Genomic DNA, 19,448 nt, shown 5'->3' on the forward strand with positions numbered 1-19,448 from the left:
AGGTGGCCTACAGCTGGTATACATGCAAATTTCAAAGAATTAGAATATAATAAAAAATACACAGAACCAAAACTATATTAAGGCCAGTTTATTTTGGGTTGTTACAATTTAGGAGGCCATGGTGTGGTAGAAAAAGACTAGATCTGAAGTTGAGCCTTTTGTTTATAACATGGGGTTAATCATTTTTGCACTGTCTATTTCACAGGGTTAATCAGAGGATCAAATGAGATGGCATTCATAATACTCTTTGTAAATCACAGCATACAATATAAATGTCAACTCTCATTATTAGCATTAATAGAATCTAATACTGTATCATAAAAGTATAGATATTCTGGCTAATAGAGATTTCTGATTCATAGTGTGTTGAATAATAGAACTTGCTGTTCATTTTGGACCTTCTTACTTGGAGATGGTATTATGGATTTTGGTTTCCTAAGCGTAAGTGCATACACTAGGATTCTGGTACTTGGGATGGTTGTGAATATGGGAGGTAGGGGTAAGTATGTTTTACTGGTAGACTCACTGAAGCACCTATAAGGTACTTATAGTATATTCTAGAGCCTTTAATGAGTCAGTCTTGTGAAATTAACAACACATCTGAATAACCACAGACATTCAGGTTTTCTATAGTTACACTTTAGTTCCTGACTTAAAGGACTTGTTCATAGAGGTGATGGTTTACTCTGTATCGGTCATTCACTCTTGCCTGGTTCCCAAGGTTCATTCCCATAACCTATTGAATAATGTAGCTGGACATGAGGGTTATGGATTATGTGAAAAGAGGGGTTCCAAAGGTTTTGTGGCCATCCTTTTGTTCCTGAACCTCTTGTTCTATGAAATTTCCTACGGTGTAGACATAGGAATACTTCCCACTGTTCAATTTAAAAATTTCTTTTGCTCATGTTATGTTGAAACAAGACAAATCCAAAGTCACGGTGCTTCTAGAACTTTAAAAAATAAGCTTTGTTGTTCAGTTGTTTCCAACTCTTTGGGACCCCTTGGAGTTTTCTTGGCAAAAATACTGGACTGGTTTGCTATTTCCTCTTCTAGTTCATTTTCCAGATGAAGAAACTGAGGCAGAGTTAAGTGACTTGCCCAAGATCACATAGCTAGTAAGTGTCTGAGTCCAAATTTGAACTCAGTAAGATACCTTCCTGACTCCAGGTCTGGTACACTGTGCTACTAGCTGCCCCCTAAAATGAGGTATCACATTGTAAAAGGACTATATATCACACTGTGCAAGACCAGATCATTGAAACGTATCTGCCGGTTAGGATTAAGCATGCACTGAGATTTTTGTTTAAGTCAGATATTATTTCAGAAACCTTAATCTTTTCAGTTGCAAACCAGTTAAAACTCATGTTTTCTTAGCCTTTTGCTAATGTTCCTGCAAAATAAAATATATTTTTTCTCTTTATTCCCCTTTCTCCTAAAACAGAACAACGGAACCGTGGGGATCACCGAGAACAAAGAGTAACTGTTCCACTTTCTGTGGTGGCACCCCCACTTCCTTCTTTACCTGCATCCTACGGTCGGAAGAGACTTGAGCTTAAGGACCGGCACTTTTTAGCGGTGAGAATTTCTGTACACGGGCAGGTTGTTGTTGTGCTTGTCCTTCGTTTTCGAAGAGAACCATGTCATCAGGGAAAAGGTGACATGACTCGCAGTTGACTTTAATTTTATTGAGGGAGGGCTGTGCAAGGTCACCAGCTTTACTTTCTCCTCCAGAGCCATCTGGATCCAGTGATCAGATATCAGGATGACTGGAGATGGCCCAGGATGCAATGGGAGATCCTAGCCCTTTTAGGCTTAGGCCTTTTCGTGTACTCACTGAGAGTGAGGTAATGCCCATTCAGTGAATAGGCCTCTTTAAGAAGTGAGTCAGCTGTTTAGCTGATTCACCATGTATTGGTATGGATGAATCATTTAGTTCTAAATGGGTAGCCTAGGTGTCTGGTTGGTGTGGGCACCTCTGCCCTTCTGTCATGACTGATTGAGAGACACTTGTAAACAAAAGACTATGTGTTTTTTCTCTCTTTTTCTCTTTTATTTTCTTGAATATTAATCCCACCAGTTGAGAGTGATAGAGAAAACTGATGTGACAGGTTAAGGTACCAGGGATGACAGGTAATTGTAATACAAAACACTATGTATGGTTAGGAGAATGTTTGGGGAAAGCTAAGAGAAGTTTGGAATAATGTACTGTGAAGGAGACAGACATAATATGAAGAAAAGAATATTACTCTTTAAAAAGTAATAATGGTAATATTGTAATAGCATAGTTTTTAGTTTTACAAGATGGGGAAACATTTTCAGGCAAGAGATCAACCACCCTGACTAGAGCGCTAATATGGTCATTGTTGTATGCTGAATTTCTCAGCAGTTCCAGGAAGTCTGGATGTTACTGTCCTTTGTCAATGCCCTATAGTCGGACCTATGGATCAAGCAGAGGGATTATACACTGGCATCATTATGGGAAGCCTAAATAAACTTGTCCTCAGCAAGGGCTATTCACTACAAGATTTGTTGGCCCTTGAGTTTTAAAGATAACTCCATAGAATGGGAATAATGAAGACCTGGAGACTTAGGGGTTGAAAGGTGATGAAGTACAGAGAGTGAAGGGTTTGGAGTCAAGCAGACCTAAATTCAACTCCTGCTTCAGACACTTACTTAGCTTTGTGAACCCAAGCATCCCAACTTATCTCAGACTCAATTTCCTTATCTGTTAAAATGAGGAGATTGGACTTGATAGCTTGTAAGGCTCCTTCTAACTCTAAATATATGATCCTGAAATCCTCAGGATCTTGCAAAAAATAGGGTTATCACAATGCCCTAATCTTTAAATGACTCTTGAACCTGATATTACTATACAAAGAGCCTTGTACTTCTTTTGGACCAAGTGCCATCTAGCTCTGAAGTCTTTGATCCCTATATTGTGTGGTCTTCTGTCCTACCATCTTTGATACCACTTCTGTGGGTATAAGGATGTGAGAACAGTGATAGTCATGAGTGCATAGTTGAAATAAAATGAATGAAGATGGTGGCTGGAAAGCAGGGAACAGCATGAGCTCCCTGCCGTGTCCCTCCAAAAACCTATTAAAAATGGCTCTGAACGAGTTCTAGAACTGCAGAACCCACAAAACAGCAGAGGGAAGCAGGGCTCCAGCCCAGGACAGCCTGGATGGTCTCTGGGTGAGGTCTATCCCACACGGAGCTGGTTGCTGGGAGCTAGGAGCTGGGAGCTGAGAGTGGAGCGGAGCAGAGCCCAGTGTGAGCAGCGTGGACCAACCAGACCAGGAACCAGGCGGAATGTGCCCTACCACCCTGAATCAGTGAGCTGCGACAGTTACCAGACTTCTCAACCCACAAACACCAAAGACAGTGGAGAAGGTTAGTGGGAAAAGCTGCGGGAGTGGAAGGGGTTCGAGGTTCAGCTTCCAGCCCCAGGGGCAGCGGAGGTGGGGCAGCTACAGCTGTTGTTGCTTCCGGCCCCAGGCCCACCTGGTGGGAGGAATTAAGTGGCAGATCAGAGCAGGAGTGCACAAGCCTGCTGAAGATTTAAGCCCAGTCCGGGTTGGGGGTTCTTGGGGAAGGAGTACTGCTGATGTGACAGAGCTGGCACCTCCCCCCCAAACATGGAACATAGAACTCTGTAGTCTACAAGCAGTCATACCCCACTGAAAAACTCAAGGGTCAAGTTAGGTGGTTGGGAATATGGCCAGGCAGCGAAAACACACCCAGATTCAGTCTCAGACTTTGCATTCTTTCTTTGGAGACAGAGAAGACCAAAACATACAGACAGAAGAAGTTAACAAAGTCAAAGAGCCTACAACAGAAACCTCCAAGAAAAACATGAACTGGTCCCAGGCTATGGAAGAGCTCAAAAAGGATTTGGAAAAGCAAGTTAGAGAAGCAGAGGAAAAATTGGGAAGAGAAATGAGAACGATGCGAGAAAAACATGAAAAGCAAGTCAATGACTTGCTAAAGGAGACCCCAAAAAATACTGAAAAATACACTGAAGAAAACAACACCTTAAAAAACAGACTAACTCAAATGGCAAAAGAGCTCCAAAAAGCCAATGGGGAGAAGAATGCCTTGAAAGGAAGAATTAGCCAAATGGAAAAGGAGGTCCAAAAGACCACTGAAGAAAATACTACTTTAAAAATGAGATTGGAGCAAGTGGAAGCTAGTGACTTTATGAGAAATCAAGATATTATAAAACAGAACCAAAGGAATGAAAAAATGGAAGATAATGTGAAATATCTCCTTGGAAAAACCACTGACCTGGAAAATAGATCCCGGAGAGATAATTTAAAAATTATTGGACTACCTGAAAGCCATGATCAAAAAAAGAGCCTAGATATCATCTTTCAAGAAATTATCAAGGAGAACTGCCCTGATATTCTAGAGCCACAGGGCAAAATAGAAATTGAAAGAATCCATCGATCACCTCCTCAAATAGATCCCAAAAAGAAATCTCCTAGGAATATTGTCACCAAATTCCAGAGCTCCCAGATCAAGGAGAAAATATTGCAAGCAGCCAGAAAGAAACAATTTGAGTATTGTGGAAACACAATCAGAATAACCCAAGATCTGGCAGCTTCTACATTAAGAGATCGAAGGTCTTGGAATACGATATTCTGGAGGTCAATGGAGCTAGGATTAAAACCTAGAATCACCTACCCAGCAAAACTGAGTATCATGCTCCAAGGCAAAATATGGATTTTCAATAAAATAGAGGACTTTCAAGCTTTCTCAGTGAAAAGACCAGAACTGAATAGAAAATTTGACTTTCAAACACAAGAATCAAGAGAAGCATGAAAAGGTAATCAAGAAACGGAAATTGCAAGGGACTTACTAAAGTTGAACTGTTTTGTTTACATTCCTACATGGAAAGATGATGTGTATGATTCATGAGACTTCAGTATTAGGATAGCTGAAGGGAATATGCATATATATATATATGTGTGTATATATATATATATGTATATATATATAAGTGAATGTGTATGTATGTACATATCTATATATGTGTATATATATATATATATATATATATATATGTAAAAGAGAGAGAGAGAGAGCAGACACAGGGGGAGTTGAAGATGAAGGGAAGATATCTAAAAGAAATAAAATCAAATTAAGGGATGAGAGAGCAACATACTGAGAGAGGGATATAGGGAGAGATAGAATGGGGTGGATTATCTTGCATAAAGGTGGCAAGAGGAAGCAGTTCTGTGGGAGGAGGGGAGAGGGCAGGTGAGGGGGGAATGAGTGAACCTTGCTCTCATCAGATTTGGCCTAAGGAGGGAATACCATACATACCCAATTGGGTATCTTACCCCACAGGAAAGAAGAGGGAGGAAGATAAAAAAGGTGGGGATGATGGAGGGGAGGGCAGATGGGGGTGGAGGTAATCAAAAACAAACGCTTTCGAAAGGGGACAGGGTCAAGGGAGAAAATTCAATAAAGCGGGATGGGTTGGGAAGGAGCAAAATATAGTTAGTCTTTCACAACATGAGTATTGTGAAAGGGTTAAACATAATGATACACATGTGGCCTATGTTGAATTGCTTGACTTCTTAGGGAGGGTGGGTGAGAAGGGAAGAGGGGAGAGAATTTGGAACTCAAAGTTTTAAAAACAGATGTTCAAAAACAAAAAAAAAAGTTTTTGCATGCAACTAGAAAATAAGATACATAGGCAATGGGGCGTAGAAATTTATCTTGCCCTACGAGAAAGGAAGGGAAAAGGGGATGGGAGGGGAGTGGGGTGACAGAGGGGAGGGCTGACTGGGGAACAGGGCAACCAGAATATATGCCATCTTGGAGTGGGGGGAAGGGTAGAAATGGGGAGAAAATTTGTAATTCAAACTCTTGTGAAAATCAATGCTGAAAACTAAATATGTTAAATAAATAAATTTAAAAATTAAAAAAAAAGAAACTGCCTTTGTTGAAATATTTGATCTCTTTGTCCATCAGAGAGATGGCAGCCAAGGCAACAACAGTTTAAAATAAAAAATCATTTCAAAAACAAAAAAAAACAAAAAAACAACAACAAAAAGAAATAAAATGAATGTAACCACAGTCCTGCCAGTAGAGAAGGTCTGTGAGAGAGTATATCTGCCACCTTTAAGTCTTCTGTGATGATATGCAAAATGATGGGAGAAGTTACCAGGGATTTGATGCTGCTAGTTTCCCAGTGGGTGGCTCCCTAAATGAAAGTGTTAAGTCCTTTTCAGAAGTGTTGCCATTAAAGAACCCAGACTTCAGTGGAAAGGACCCAAATTTCATGATTTGATGACAAATGGCAGAAATTCCCTGACCTCCACATGACTTTTAAATTACTTTGGATGCTTTTACATAATTTTTGACAGCTTATGCTACCTCTGCACTGCACTCTCTGACCTGCTTCACTAAACAAGTAACCAAATACTGTAACTGTCTCTAGTGACACTTTTGCAAGGGGATAGATGTGGGGTGATGTGGAGGGGAAGCTCCTGAATGTTATGGGTTAACCCACTTGTTTCCCTCCCCTTGGTTGTATAGTCACCTCCTCCTGTGGCCAGAGCCCTTGGCTGACTGCCAGTTTCATACAATCTTTAGATCCATTTTCAGTCAATGATTAGTCCCAGTTGTAAAAGGACCCAACTTTCCTCCCAGATGGGAAAGCCCACCATAAAGACCACCACAGAGAGAAACCTCCTGCCCCCCCTTCTTTAGTGACCACTTCAAAGTAATCCCCTGGCTCCCACAAATAGGAGGAGGTGGTACTTAGTTTATTCACACTTAATTTGAACCAGAGATTCTTCAAGTAAAACTTTAAGGAAACCAAACCTGCCAATTTAGATGAACAAAAATGTTTGTGAATTGAAAAAGCAGTGAGAGTAACAAAGATCTAATTAGCATGGAATTCCCCCAACAGGGTTGGCCTTACAGTATGCAGCTGTCTAAATGACATAATTTCAAGAGATCAAGGAAACTCCTCCCTGCCAAAATATATATTGCTCATCTAGCCCACCAGTGTCTGCACTTTTACAATTAGATATTCTTTTGTTCCTTGTTAAAATACAACTACCCTTGGGAGAGGTAACGTATTAAGCCATATCAGTGATTTATATCATAGTGTGAATGAATTTTTGAGTTCCAAATATTGGGAAAACTCTGGACGGGGGAGGGACACCATGGAGAAGAAGTTCTTGATCTGGGGTCTGCAGAGTTTTTAAAAAAATATATTTTGTAACTATTACAATATAATTGGTTTCTTTTGTAATCCTATGTATTTTAGTTTATATATTTAAAAAACATCATTCTGAGAAGGGATCCTTAGGCTTCACTAGATGGCCAAAGCAGGTAATGACATAAAAAGGTTAAGAACCTTTGATGTAATGGGAGAAAAGGGAAGGGTGGGGAACTTTGAAACCAAATGTTTGCTAGTTCGAAGTTTTTTGGATAGGTCCCTGACAACCCCACTAAAATCTATGCCAGTCTGGCCTGATTGGATTATAAATGTGCCACATTTACAACGAAAAAATTTTTTTCTCATGAGCCACAGTTTCTCAGCAAGCACATGAGAACAATTTCTTAACAAGCTTTAATCCACATGACCATCCTCCTTCCTAGAAAAACAATTTAAGTGGCATGTATGCTATTTATTTAGGAATGAGGGCAGAAGGTTTCAGAAGAGAGGTTTTATATACTAAGAGTGACTAGAGCATTAAACTTGAAGTTAGGAGGGCTTGAGTTTGAATTCCACATCAGTAACTTATTAGCTATGTAACCCTGGGCAGATGACATAACCTCTCTCAGTCACTCTCTCCATCTATAAAATGGAAATGATAATAATCCTTACCCCTTCCCTACAGAGTTAGAGTGAGCTGCAAATTGGATAACATATGTAAAATGTTGTGCAAGCCTGTGCCTTAGGAAGATTACTTTGGCAGGTGAGTGGAGGATGCAGTATCAGAGGAGAGAAGAGGGTGTACTTAAGACATGCCACAAAAATGTAAACCAATAGGTATGGCAACAGATTAGATATGAGGAGCAGGAGTGAAGGATGATACTTTGGTTGCAAGCCTGGGGGACTGGGAGGATAGTGGTACCTTGGACCCAAGGAAGTTTGGAAGTTTGGAAGAAGGGAGGGTTTGAGGAGAAAGATGAGTTCAGTTTCAGACATGTTGATTTTAATATGTCCATACGGCTTTCAGTTTGAGGTATCCACTATGCTACTGGCAATGCAAGACTGGAGGTCAGCAGAGACATTAGGGCCGGATAAGCAAATTTAAGAATTATTAACATAGAGATGATGATTTAATCAATCCATGGAAGCTGATGAAGTCACCAAGTGAAATAATATAAAGGGAGAAGAGATGAGAGCCCAGGATAGAGACCTCTGTGGGACATTCACAGTTACCAGTGGTGACCTAGATGGAAATCCAGCAAAAGAGACAGAGAAGAGAAACAGGAGAGAATAGTGTCATAAAAATATAGAAAGAAAAGAGTATCAAAAAGAAGAGGATAATTAACAATGTCAACATCTGTTGAGAGGTCAGAGGTCAAGAAAGATGAGAAAAGGCCACTGGATTTGGGAATTAGAAGATTATTGGTAACTTTGGAGGGAGTAGTTTCGGTTGAATGATACAGTCAGAAGCCAGGCTGCAAAGAGTTAAGGAGAAGAGAGAGAAGGAAGTAGAGGTACCTGTCGTGGATGGCCTTCTCAAGGAGTTTAATCACAAAAGGGAGGAGAGACATGGGAAGATAGCTAGCAGGGATAGATGGAGGGGAAGAGGGAGGGACTGAAGATGGAAGTAGACAGTAGAAAAGTGGCTAGCAGACTGGGAGAGATTAGAGATAAGTGAGGGAGTGGGGATGACTGAGCAAGCAAGCTGCTGAAGAAATTTCAAAGGACTTCACTCTGCAGTAGTCCATACAAGTCTTCCCAGGTTTCTCCAAAGCTATCCCTTTCGCCATTTCTTATAGCACAGTAACATGCTATTGCATTCATATACCATAATTTGCTCAGCAATTCCCCTTAGATTTGAGTTCTTTGCAACAAAAAAATTGCTGCTATAAGTACTTTTCTGCATGTATGTCTTTTTCCTTCTTTTAAAAATCTTATTGGGGTATAAACCTTGAAGTAGTATTGCTGGGCCAAAGAGTATGCACAATTTACTGACTTTTAGGACACCATTCTGAAGCATGGCCAAGATTTTGCAGTTTCGTTGATAAGAACCAACACCCTCACTCTAATTGTTACTGGCAGCAGGAAAGCCAAATCTGTGATTCAAGTTCAATGGATACCACATCATTCAGAAGTTTCTCAGTATCTCATCCTAAATTAGACTCCCAAGTACAGTCCCTAGCCCTCTAGAGCAAGACTTGGGAACAGCAGTTGTGCTAGATCTTAGCCTTGAGGGAAAGATAAATATGGCCCTGAGATAGAAACCTTATTTGATATATAACAAGGACCACAGATTCAAGAGAAAAAAATCAGAACTTCAAGTTTATGCAGAATTTCCATTTATCCCCCCAAACTCTAATAAAAAGGACAACCTATCTTCTACAATTTCATTTGAAGTTTGAGTCATCATTCAGCGTAAGGATCTCAAGCATATTTCTGGGAATGGATTGGTCAATACTATGTCAAACTATTTTGGAGAACTCTTGAAGTCCCCTGGTTTAGGTAGCCAGAGGTTAGTAGTTATTCATTAGCGAGTGTGAATAACTTTTCTGCAGGGGTAGGATTCTTAACTTGGATATAATCCACTTTCTTCAGAATTCAAGGCAGTGAGCCATGAAACCCCAGATGGTCTTTACAGACTTTGCTGGGGAGACTGGATACACCGCCATTCTGACATGTGCTGGAGCTTGAGTGGCAAGCATTACTCTAGAGTACAGAAAATTAGGATCATGGAGAAGTGAATCTACTGATCTTTATGACTGCAGCAATCTTCACCAAATATCATTGTCACAGGCTGCACTAAAAGACCTTACATCAGTTTCTTAAGACAATTTCAGTTGAATGAGTAGAGGGAGACAAAGCCTCCAGGACACAGTAGAAAGGCAGCAAAGAGGCCCTATACCATCTAGTAGCTTCCTGTTTTATTAATCTTGATAGGTAGGTGTTAAATTCATTCATTTCTAAGATTCTAAGGCATGTAAGTGATATAAATCCCCTTTTGGGGTCTTGGAGGCAAGTTCCTGGTCATCCCACCCTAGTTAAAACTCTGTTGTGATCTAAGTCTTTAACTTTGGGGTTGGAAGTTAACTTATTTTCACACACTGGGTTTGCAATGATATGCTTTTCCACACTAGGTGATTAGGTGCTGTTTCCCCATAATCTAGGAGGAAATATCAAAAAATATAGGGCATCTTAAAGATCTAACAGAATGTTAATGATTGAAAGTTTGTCCCTTTCAAAAACTAACAAATTGTAGTAACAAAGAGATCTTAAGGAAAAAAAAAGATCACACGAGCATAATTACCTTCACACCAGACACTAAGAGAGAAAACACTAGGTCTTGAACATAGAAGGTATTTAATAAACGTTTATTGAATTGAGTTGATTGTTGTTGTCCTTTCTCAAAGAGGACCAAAATGACATCACTAAGCCAGAGTCAAGTTTCAATGTGTCCGACTGTGGCTGATCAGAACAATATGAGCTCAGAATGCTCTACCACAGGTTGGGCACAAATAGTCCATGTGAACATTTGTGGGGGATACTCTAAATTTGTGAATCCTGCATTTCCTTTGAGCTGTTTCAATATTGCTTTGCTCATAGAGCACAGCACCTTCTCTGATGTGGGCATGCCATGCTGAGCAGTCCTGTGCCAGTGTCTCCCATGTCACACAATCAATTCCAAAGTTCTTTTTTTATATTTTATTTTATCATTTTATTTAATATTTTAGTTTTCAACATTGATTTCCACAAGATTTTGAGTTACAAATTTTCTCCCCATTTCTACCCTCCCCCCCATTCCAAGATGGCATATATTCTGATTGCCTCATTCCCCAGTCAGTCCTCCCTTCTTTTACCCTACTCCCCCCCATCCCCTTTCCCCTCACTTTCTTGTAGGCAGGTTAGATTTCTATGTCCCATTCCCTATATATCTTGTTTCCCAGCTGCATGCAAAAAACAACTTTTTTAAAGCATCTGCTTTTAAAACTTTGAGTTCCAAATTCTCTCTCCTCTTCCCTTCCTACCCACCCTCCCTGGGAAAGCAAGCAATTCAACATAGATCACACATGTATCATTATGTAAAACACTTCCGCAGTGCTCATGTTATGAAAGGCTAACTATATTTCCTTCCATCCTATCCTGTCCCCCATTATTCAATTTTCTCCCTTGACCCTGTCCCTTTTCAAAAGGGTTTGCTTTTGATTACCTCCTCCCCTTATCTGCCCTCCCTTCTATCATCCTCCATTTTTTTATCCCCTTCCCCTTATTTTCCTGTGAAGTAAGCTACCCAATTGAGTGTGTATGTTATTCCCTCCTCAAGTTGAATCTGATGAGAGTAAGATTCACTCTTTCACCCTCACCTGCCCCCTCTTCCCTTCCAACAGAACTGCTTTTTCTTGCCACTTTTATGTGAGATAATTTACTCCATTCTATCTCTCCCTTTCTCCTTCTCTCAATATATTCCTTTCTCACCCCTTAAATTTTTTCATTTTTTAAAATATCATCCCTGCATATTCAACTCCTCCTGTGCCCTCTGTCTATATTCCTTTCAACTCCCCTAATGCTGAGAAAGGTCTCATGAATTACACACATCATCTTTCCATGTAGGAATGTAAACATAACAGTTCAACTTTAGTAAGTCCCTTACGAATTCTCTTTCTTGTTTACCTTTTCATGCTTCTCTTGATTCTTGTATTTGAAAGTCAAATTTTCTATTCAGCTCTGGTCTTTTCATTGAGAAAGCTTGAAAGAACTCTACTTTATTGAAAATCCATATTTTGCCTTGGAGCATAATACTCAGTTTTGCTGGGTAGGTGATTCTTGGTTTTAATCCTAGCTCCTTTGACCTCTGGAATATCATATTCCAAGCTCTTCAATCCCTTAATGTAGAAGCTGCTAGACCTTGTGTTATCCTGATTGTGTTTCCACAATATTCAAATTGTTTCTTTCTGGCTGCTTGCAGTATTTTCTCCTTGATCTGGGAGCTCTGCAATGTGGCAACGATATTCCTAGTTTTCCTTTGGGGATCTTTTTCAAGAGGTGATCGGTGGGTTCTTTCAATTTCTATTTTACCCTCTGGTTCTAGAATATCAGGGCAGTTTTCCTTGACAATTTCTTGAAAGATGATGTCTAAGCTCTTTTTTTATCATGGTTTTCAGGTAGTCCAATAATTTTAAAATTATCTCTCCTGGATCTATTTTCCAGGTCAGTGGTTTTTCCAAGGAGATATTTCACATTGTCTTCCAGGTTTCATTCCTTTGGTTCTTTTTATAATATCTTGATTTCTCATAAAGTCACTAGCTTCCACTTACTCCAATCTAACTTTTAAGGTGGTATTTTCTTCAGTGGTCTTTTGGACCTCCTTTTCCATTTGGCTAATTCTTCCTTTCAAGGCATTCTTCTCCTCATTGGCTTTTTGGAGCTCTTTTGACATTTGGGTTAGTCTATTCTTTAAGGTGTTATTTTCTTCAGTATTTTTGGGGGGTCTACTTTAGCAAGTAGTTGACTTGTTTTTCATGGTTTTCTTGCATCACTCTCATTTCTCATTCCAATTTTTCCTCTACTTCTCTTACTTGCTTTTCCAAATCCTTTTTGAGCTCTTCGGTTTTTCTTGGAGGCTTTTGATGTAGGCTCTGACTTTGTTGACTTCTTCTGGCTGTATGTTTTGATCTTCTTTGTCACCAAAAAAAGGAGTCTAGAGTTTAAGTTTGAGTCTGCATTTGAGTCTGAGTTCATTTTCACTGCCTGTTTATGTTCCCAGCCAACTACTTGACTCTTGAGCTTTTTATCAGGATACAACTGCTTGTAGGGTAGAGATTATTTTGTCCCAAGCTTTAGGGTCCAAGCGCTGCTGTTTTCAGAGCTACTTCTACTCCACCATCACCCCAGGCTCTGTCACAGCAGCGCTTCTCCTCCCCCAAGAACTGCCAACTAGGACCGCAATACAGATCCAAGTAGGGCACAGCAAGAGAATCTGCCTTTGTGCCCACAAAGCACTCCTTGCACTCCTGCTCTGATCCGCTGCAAGATTCCTCCCACTGTGTGAGCCAGGGACTTGGGAAGCAGCTGATGCTGTAGCTCTGGAAGCAGCCTCAGGAGCTTCTTGCTGAGGCCACTGCCACCACTGCACCACCTCCGCCACCCCCAGGGCTAGTGGCCTGACCACTCTGAACGCAATGCCGCAATTTCCCTCTAACCTGCTCTTTGGCATTTGTGGGTTGAGAAGTCTGGTAACTGCCACAACTCACTGATTCATGGCCCCAAGGCCTGTTCCAGCTGGCTGATTCTGGGTCTGGGCTGTGCTCCACTCCTAGCACCATGTGATAGACCCTTCCTGGCAACCATCCAGGCTCTCCTGGGCTGGAGACCTGTTTCCCTCTGCTGTTTTGTGGGTTCTGCAGCTCTAGAATTTGTTCAGAGCTATGTTTTTCAGGTGTTTGGAGTGATTTGGGGGAGAGCTCAAGCAAGTCCCTGCTTTCTAGCCACCATCTTGGTTCTGCCTCCTTGATGCGTCAATTCCAAAGTTCTTAAGAGAGGTCTCCAGAGTGTCCTTGTTTCACTTCTTCTGACCACCATATGAACACTTGCTCTGTATGAGTTCTCCATAAAACAGTCTTTTTGGCAAGCATACGTTTTGCATTCAAACAACATGGCCAGCCCATCAGAGTTGTGCTCTCTGAAGCAGAGTTTGAATGCTATGGATAAGTTCACTTACCTTGGTAGTGGACTTTCTGGAGATGTGCACATTGATAATGAGGTTGACACACACATTACCAGAGCTACCTCAGTGTTTGGGAGATTCTGAAGGAAAGTATGGGAGAGAAGAGGTATTAGACTGACTGCCAAACTGAAGGTCTACAGAGGTGTGGTGCTGACCTCATTGTTGTATGTCTGTGAAACCTGGACAGTACCATGCCAAGAAATTGAATTGCTTCCATTTGAACTGTCTTAGGAAGATTCTGAAGATCACCTGGCAGGATAAGGCACTGAGGTCTTTACTCAAACTCAACTGCCAAGCATTCAGACTGTGCTTCAGAGAATTGAGTTGAAATAAGTAGCAGAAGGCACCAGTGTCAATACTTGAGCCTCCTTGGCCACAGTCCAGAAATGTGACCACTTGCTTTAGTAATTCCCCATATTCAAGATATTCAAGAAATGAGTCTTCAAAGCAGCTATAATCAGAGAAGAAAATAGACAAATCACAAAGCAAATAAAAGTCTGAAAATATAGTTCAGAGATCAGTACAAGGGGAAGGAATCTTATAGACAATTAAGTCCAACCCTTTTAGGTTACAGATCAGAAAACTGATGCCTAATGAAATGAATTATCCTGGTATACACAGGTAGTTAATAACAGTATTTGAACCTTGGTCTAATGGTTCCATGTTCTCTCCACTACATACCATGTTGCCACTAGCTAAGCTAGTGAGCTCTTTGTCCTCAGAAGCTATATTATACCTGTGGTGTTCTTGACAGATGATTTCTAAAGATGCTAAGGAAAGGGCACATAATCCTCAACCCCCATCCACGGTCAGGAACCCATTACACTATTTAATGATCCTCAGTGTCTGGAGAAGATTCTACATAATGGAAGACCTTCCAATTCACATTGCATATAGTGGGGAACAAGTTGGACTTTTGAGTTGGGAGAGATGTAGATTCAGATTCTGGTTCTGACACTTACTAGCTGAGTAAGCCTAATCAGTTAATTCTCTGAGCCTCAACTTCTTCATTTATAAAGTGGGTATAATAATATCTTTTCTCCTTTAAAAGTTTGTTTTGAGGAAAGCATGTTGAAAAACTTAAAAGCTCCATATACACACATATCTGTGTGTGTATATATATACATATGCATATATATATATATTTTCCATATGTGTATATATGTGTGAGTTATTATTATTTCAAAAACAAAGCAAAACTGGATAATTCCCTACTGTAGTTTAACCCATTTTCTCTTGTTTTATTTTAAATAAAAAAAAAGATGATGATGAGCCAATTACTATCTTTTGTATAAGAATCCTTCACATCACAAGGCTTTCTTTAAAGCCTTTATTACCTGCTAAATAAAATTCAGACTTCTTTGCCTGGCCTTCTACGATCTGACTTCATTCCACCTTTCAGGCCTTATCACCCTTTACACTCCAGCCAAATTCATCATTCTTTAAAATAGGATCTGCGCTTTCCCAACTCTGTGCCTTTGCTATTACAATTCCTTCTGTCCTCTTTCTCATCTCTACCTATCAAAATCCAACTCATCCTTCAAGGCCTAGTTGAAATGCCACCTCCAATAATAAGCTTTGCCAAATCATCCCAGCCAGAAGTTATCTCTACTTACTCTGAATTTCTATAGTAATTTTGTTTGTCCCTCTCCTAGGGTAGTTATATTGTCTGTGTACTTATCTTACTTACTAAATTGAAAATCTCTGAAGAGCAGGGATTGTTTTATTTATTTTTGTATTATTTGAAATATCTAAAGACTTTGTTATGCGTAAATGTTTACTGAATGGATTAATAAAGCCATTGTTAAATCATCCTTTGATATGGCTTCTACAACATGTCAGCACCTGTCTAACTTGTCAGTCTTCAAATTTCCTGTGAGAAATGGTGGGAGCAGTTTTGTTTCCTCAGAATAGCAATACCAGATCGTAAGTCAGGTGACTGATTAGAACCAGTTCTAACCAGAGCTATGATCTAGCAGAGACCAGGCTTCTGATCTGGTGAAAAATTAGAGGCTTGTACGCATGCTTAATGAGGCATTTGAGGAGGGCATGATGTAGGCAGTCATGGGGTTGCATCTGACCAATGAAGAGCCTGGTGGGAGATTCAAATTGGGAGTCAATAGAAGGACTGGAGTTTGTCTGAGTGCTTATACTCTCCTGTAATCCGTTCAGGGGATGTACCCATTTATTCAGAAGGAATAAATGTAAGATATAATTAAAACCTTCCTGGCTTCCCAACGAGTATTGTTTATTTATTCCTAGACAACATGAGTATATTTATAACATTACCTATATAGCTTTCCATTGAAGTCTCTTCAAGTTCTCCATGTCCTTCTTATATACACTGATATACAGCAGAAATTTGAAGAAATTCTCTGGATAATTCAAAGGGAAAAAAACCGCCATAAGTTAATACCTTTTTCACAATTATTTGGGGGTTTTCGTTTGTATTTTTAGGGGAGTATTTAACTTTAGCTTTTGTTTTCTATTTTATTTTTTGTACAGGTGTCAAAATTAATAGAAACCTTAAGCCTTTAATCTAAATGTTAACCAAATAGGTCTCATTAATGTTAAGTCTTGTGATAAAGAAATATCTAGCATTTTAGGCTTAAGAAATATCTAGCATTTTAGGCTTTGATGCACAAAACACTTTATAAATAGCTTCTCATTTGATACCCACAACAACCCTGAGAATAAGGTATTATATTTATGCCCATTATTCAGATGAAGAACTAAAACTGAGACCCCAAATCCAGCAATTTCTCTACTGCACCAGAGGCATATTAATTTGATTTAGAAAGATGATATGTTGCAAATTTCCTATTTATTTTGTCATAAGTGAACATTACTCAGGGCTGCTGGCTATTAAATAGCCCTTTTTACATTTATAAGCAATATTCCTAATCTGTTTCTTACTCCTCTTGCCTATTTTGGTTCTTCTGCTGTGTGAGTAACTTGCACAAATCAAAACAAAATCTGGGTGTATGTGGTATGGGAATATTTAATTTTTTTTTCTGTGGGGTTCGTTCTGTGTATATTTAAATCTGGCAGAGGAAGTCTGAACATGCTACACTTATTCCCCTCTGCATCTGGTCTGAATTATTATTTGAAGGTTTCACTCAACTTCAGGACTGACTGAAACAGCTGCCCAGTTACCATTTGCATCTGAGCACTCCAGCTGAGCATGAGGGTAGAGGGTGATAAAGAATGGTTAGAACCATTCATTTTTCTGACTTATGTGCTCTACTACCATCATTCAGTTGGAGATATTTGTGTCATTTTGAAGTTCAAAGAGAATTTTCTCTACATACTTCAAAGTCTCCTTTGCCTTTGTTCTCCTTATTTATTTATTTAGGAACTAGTGGCTTTTGAGTGTGGAAGGAGCTAAGCAGCCCTTGGCATTAGATACACTAATTGGCAAAACTGACAGAAGAGGATGAATAAGATCCTTACTGGAATTAACATCACAGTGACCCTGGTCAAGTGGGATGTGTTTTCTGCCCTTTCAGAAACTGCAGAACAGTTCCACTGAATGATGGGCCCAGCTAGTTAGTAGTAATAGTCACTGCCCCAGGCTCCCTGTCCCTACTTCTCTGGTCACATCATGAAAAGCCAACTACAGCTGACTTTAATGCAGTATTCTGAAGCCCTGGATAAATATAATGCACTAATATATATATTAATAATACATAATAAAATGATAAATATAATGAATACAAAGTGATAGTATAAAATCATACACACACACACACACACACACACACACATACACACACACATGGACAAAAGACTGGACCTGTGAGGAAACTCCCTTTACCAATACAAATTGGTACCTTCTCTGCAACTTAAAGTCTTAGAGAGTGGTCTCTCCACACAATAGATGATAGATAGATAGATAGATAGATAGATAGATAGATAGATAGATAGATGATAGACTTATGTAGATATGTATGTGTAAATACGTGTGTATACACACATACATACATAAGTCTGTATGTATATACATATATGTATGTATTTATACACATACATATATGCACAAACATACACTGTGTATATGTACATGTAAAATAACAGTATTTAAAGGAGAGAACCAGGGACCAGATTATCCTATGGAACATCAGGGTCAGGGTGAGAAAGGAAAATTCACATTGGGACTAACAATACTTCTACTACCTTTAGGAACACTCCTTTCACTGCCTGATACCTCAGATTTTCATATCAATTACTGTGATATTGATGCTTAACCCTTCCAAGTCCCTCTGTAACTATAGATAGTGAAGGGACCTGTGGTATACTACTGGGAAGGTAATCCACAGGTATTCCACTGGGAAGCACCATATGTGAGAGCGGCAAGAAGGTTGCATTGGGAATCAGGTGGCAGCGCAAATTCTGCCAATAACTAGTCATGTGACCTTGAACAAGTCTCTGCTCCTCTCTAGATCCTTTCATTCTTCTCCTTATCTGAAAAGGAGAGGATGGACTAGATGTTCACTAAGATCCCACCAATCAGTAGGAATCAATGCATATACATTATATATAAATGCATGTGCAGACTTTTGTGGGGAAAAAAAAAAACAAAAGAAACAATAAATTCAATATTTTCTTTTTACTGCGTGACACCTTCTAATACCTTCATATCACTTTATAAAAATGAGTTCATTTATTTATCACAACACATTGAAGGATAAAGCCTTTTCCTGTGGCTGGTTAGATCTGGCCCATAAAGGCACTTTAAGACCAAAGGTATTGTAAATTCCACTATTCTATGGGCTTCTAGTACAGGCCTTGGATCTAGGAAAATGACCCGTATACAGAAAAGTCCCCACCTTAACACCATGAAAAGCAACTGATGGCCACTTGCACCAGTGTGCCAGAGAGCCCAGGAACCTCAGGAACAGCAGTGCCTCTCCACTCCCAAGGGACTCTGCTTAATGCTTGGCCACCACAGACATCTTCTAGAGGACCATCCCTTTAGAGAAGGGATTCATTATTACTGCCACCACCAAGACCATCAGTTTACCAACTGCCACCAATAAGTGAGCCCAAGAATCCTCAGAATAGTAGGACTCCCTCACTTTGCCACCCAGATAAGCTACCATAGTTATAATGCAAGAAAGCAACCCTTGGAAAGCAACCTGGCAACTTCCTCGGTAAATGCTAAAGCCCCCACTTCCTTAGCGTGGTATTGAAGCCTCAGAAAAGAAAGTTCTCAACTCCAGAGTTCCAGGCCTTTTCAAACACTTCAACATCAGAAACTGATAAGGTTTTATTAATGGAACTGACACTAAAGAAGGTACATTGCTATCTCCCTTACTGATATATCCTAAGACCATGGGTCCTTTCCATTTGACTTGTAGCTATATGTGTTGTCTCCTCCCACATTAGAATGTCAGCTGCTTGAAAACAGGGAATGTCTTCCTTTTCTTCTTTTATCCCCATTGCTTAGAATAATGCTTACCTGTAAGTTATTAATAAATATTTTTTCATTCATTCATGTTTCATTTCTATTCTTCTGGAGCTGAAACAGACCAGGAAAAGAAAAACTAT

At 39.7% G+C, this 19,448-nt stretch overlaps 1 protein-coding gene across 1 annotated transcript in view; it reads left to right on the forward strand.

Annotated features, from left to right (window-relative positions):
* NHS (NHS actin remodeling regulator) overlaps positions 1-19,448 on the forward strand; it is a 52,706-nt gene that overhangs the window by 12,506 nt on the left and 20,752 nt on the right. Inside the window, exon 3 of the mRNA XM_036744188.1 lies at positions 1,442-1,575. Coding sequence (XP_036600083.1) covers positions 1,442-1,575 — 134 coding nt within the window. The remainder of the gene's footprint in view (positions 1-1,441; positions 1,576-19,448) is intronic.

The sequence above is a fragment of the Trichosurus vulpecula genome, chromosome 2, assembly GCF_011100635.1.
Source record: "Trichosurus vulpecula isolate mTriVul1 chromosome 2, mTriVul1.pri, whole genome shotgun sequence".
Classification (NCBI taxonomy): domain Eukaryota; kingdom Metazoa; phylum Chordata; class Mammalia; order Diprotodontia; family Phalangeridae; genus Trichosurus; species Trichosurus vulpecula.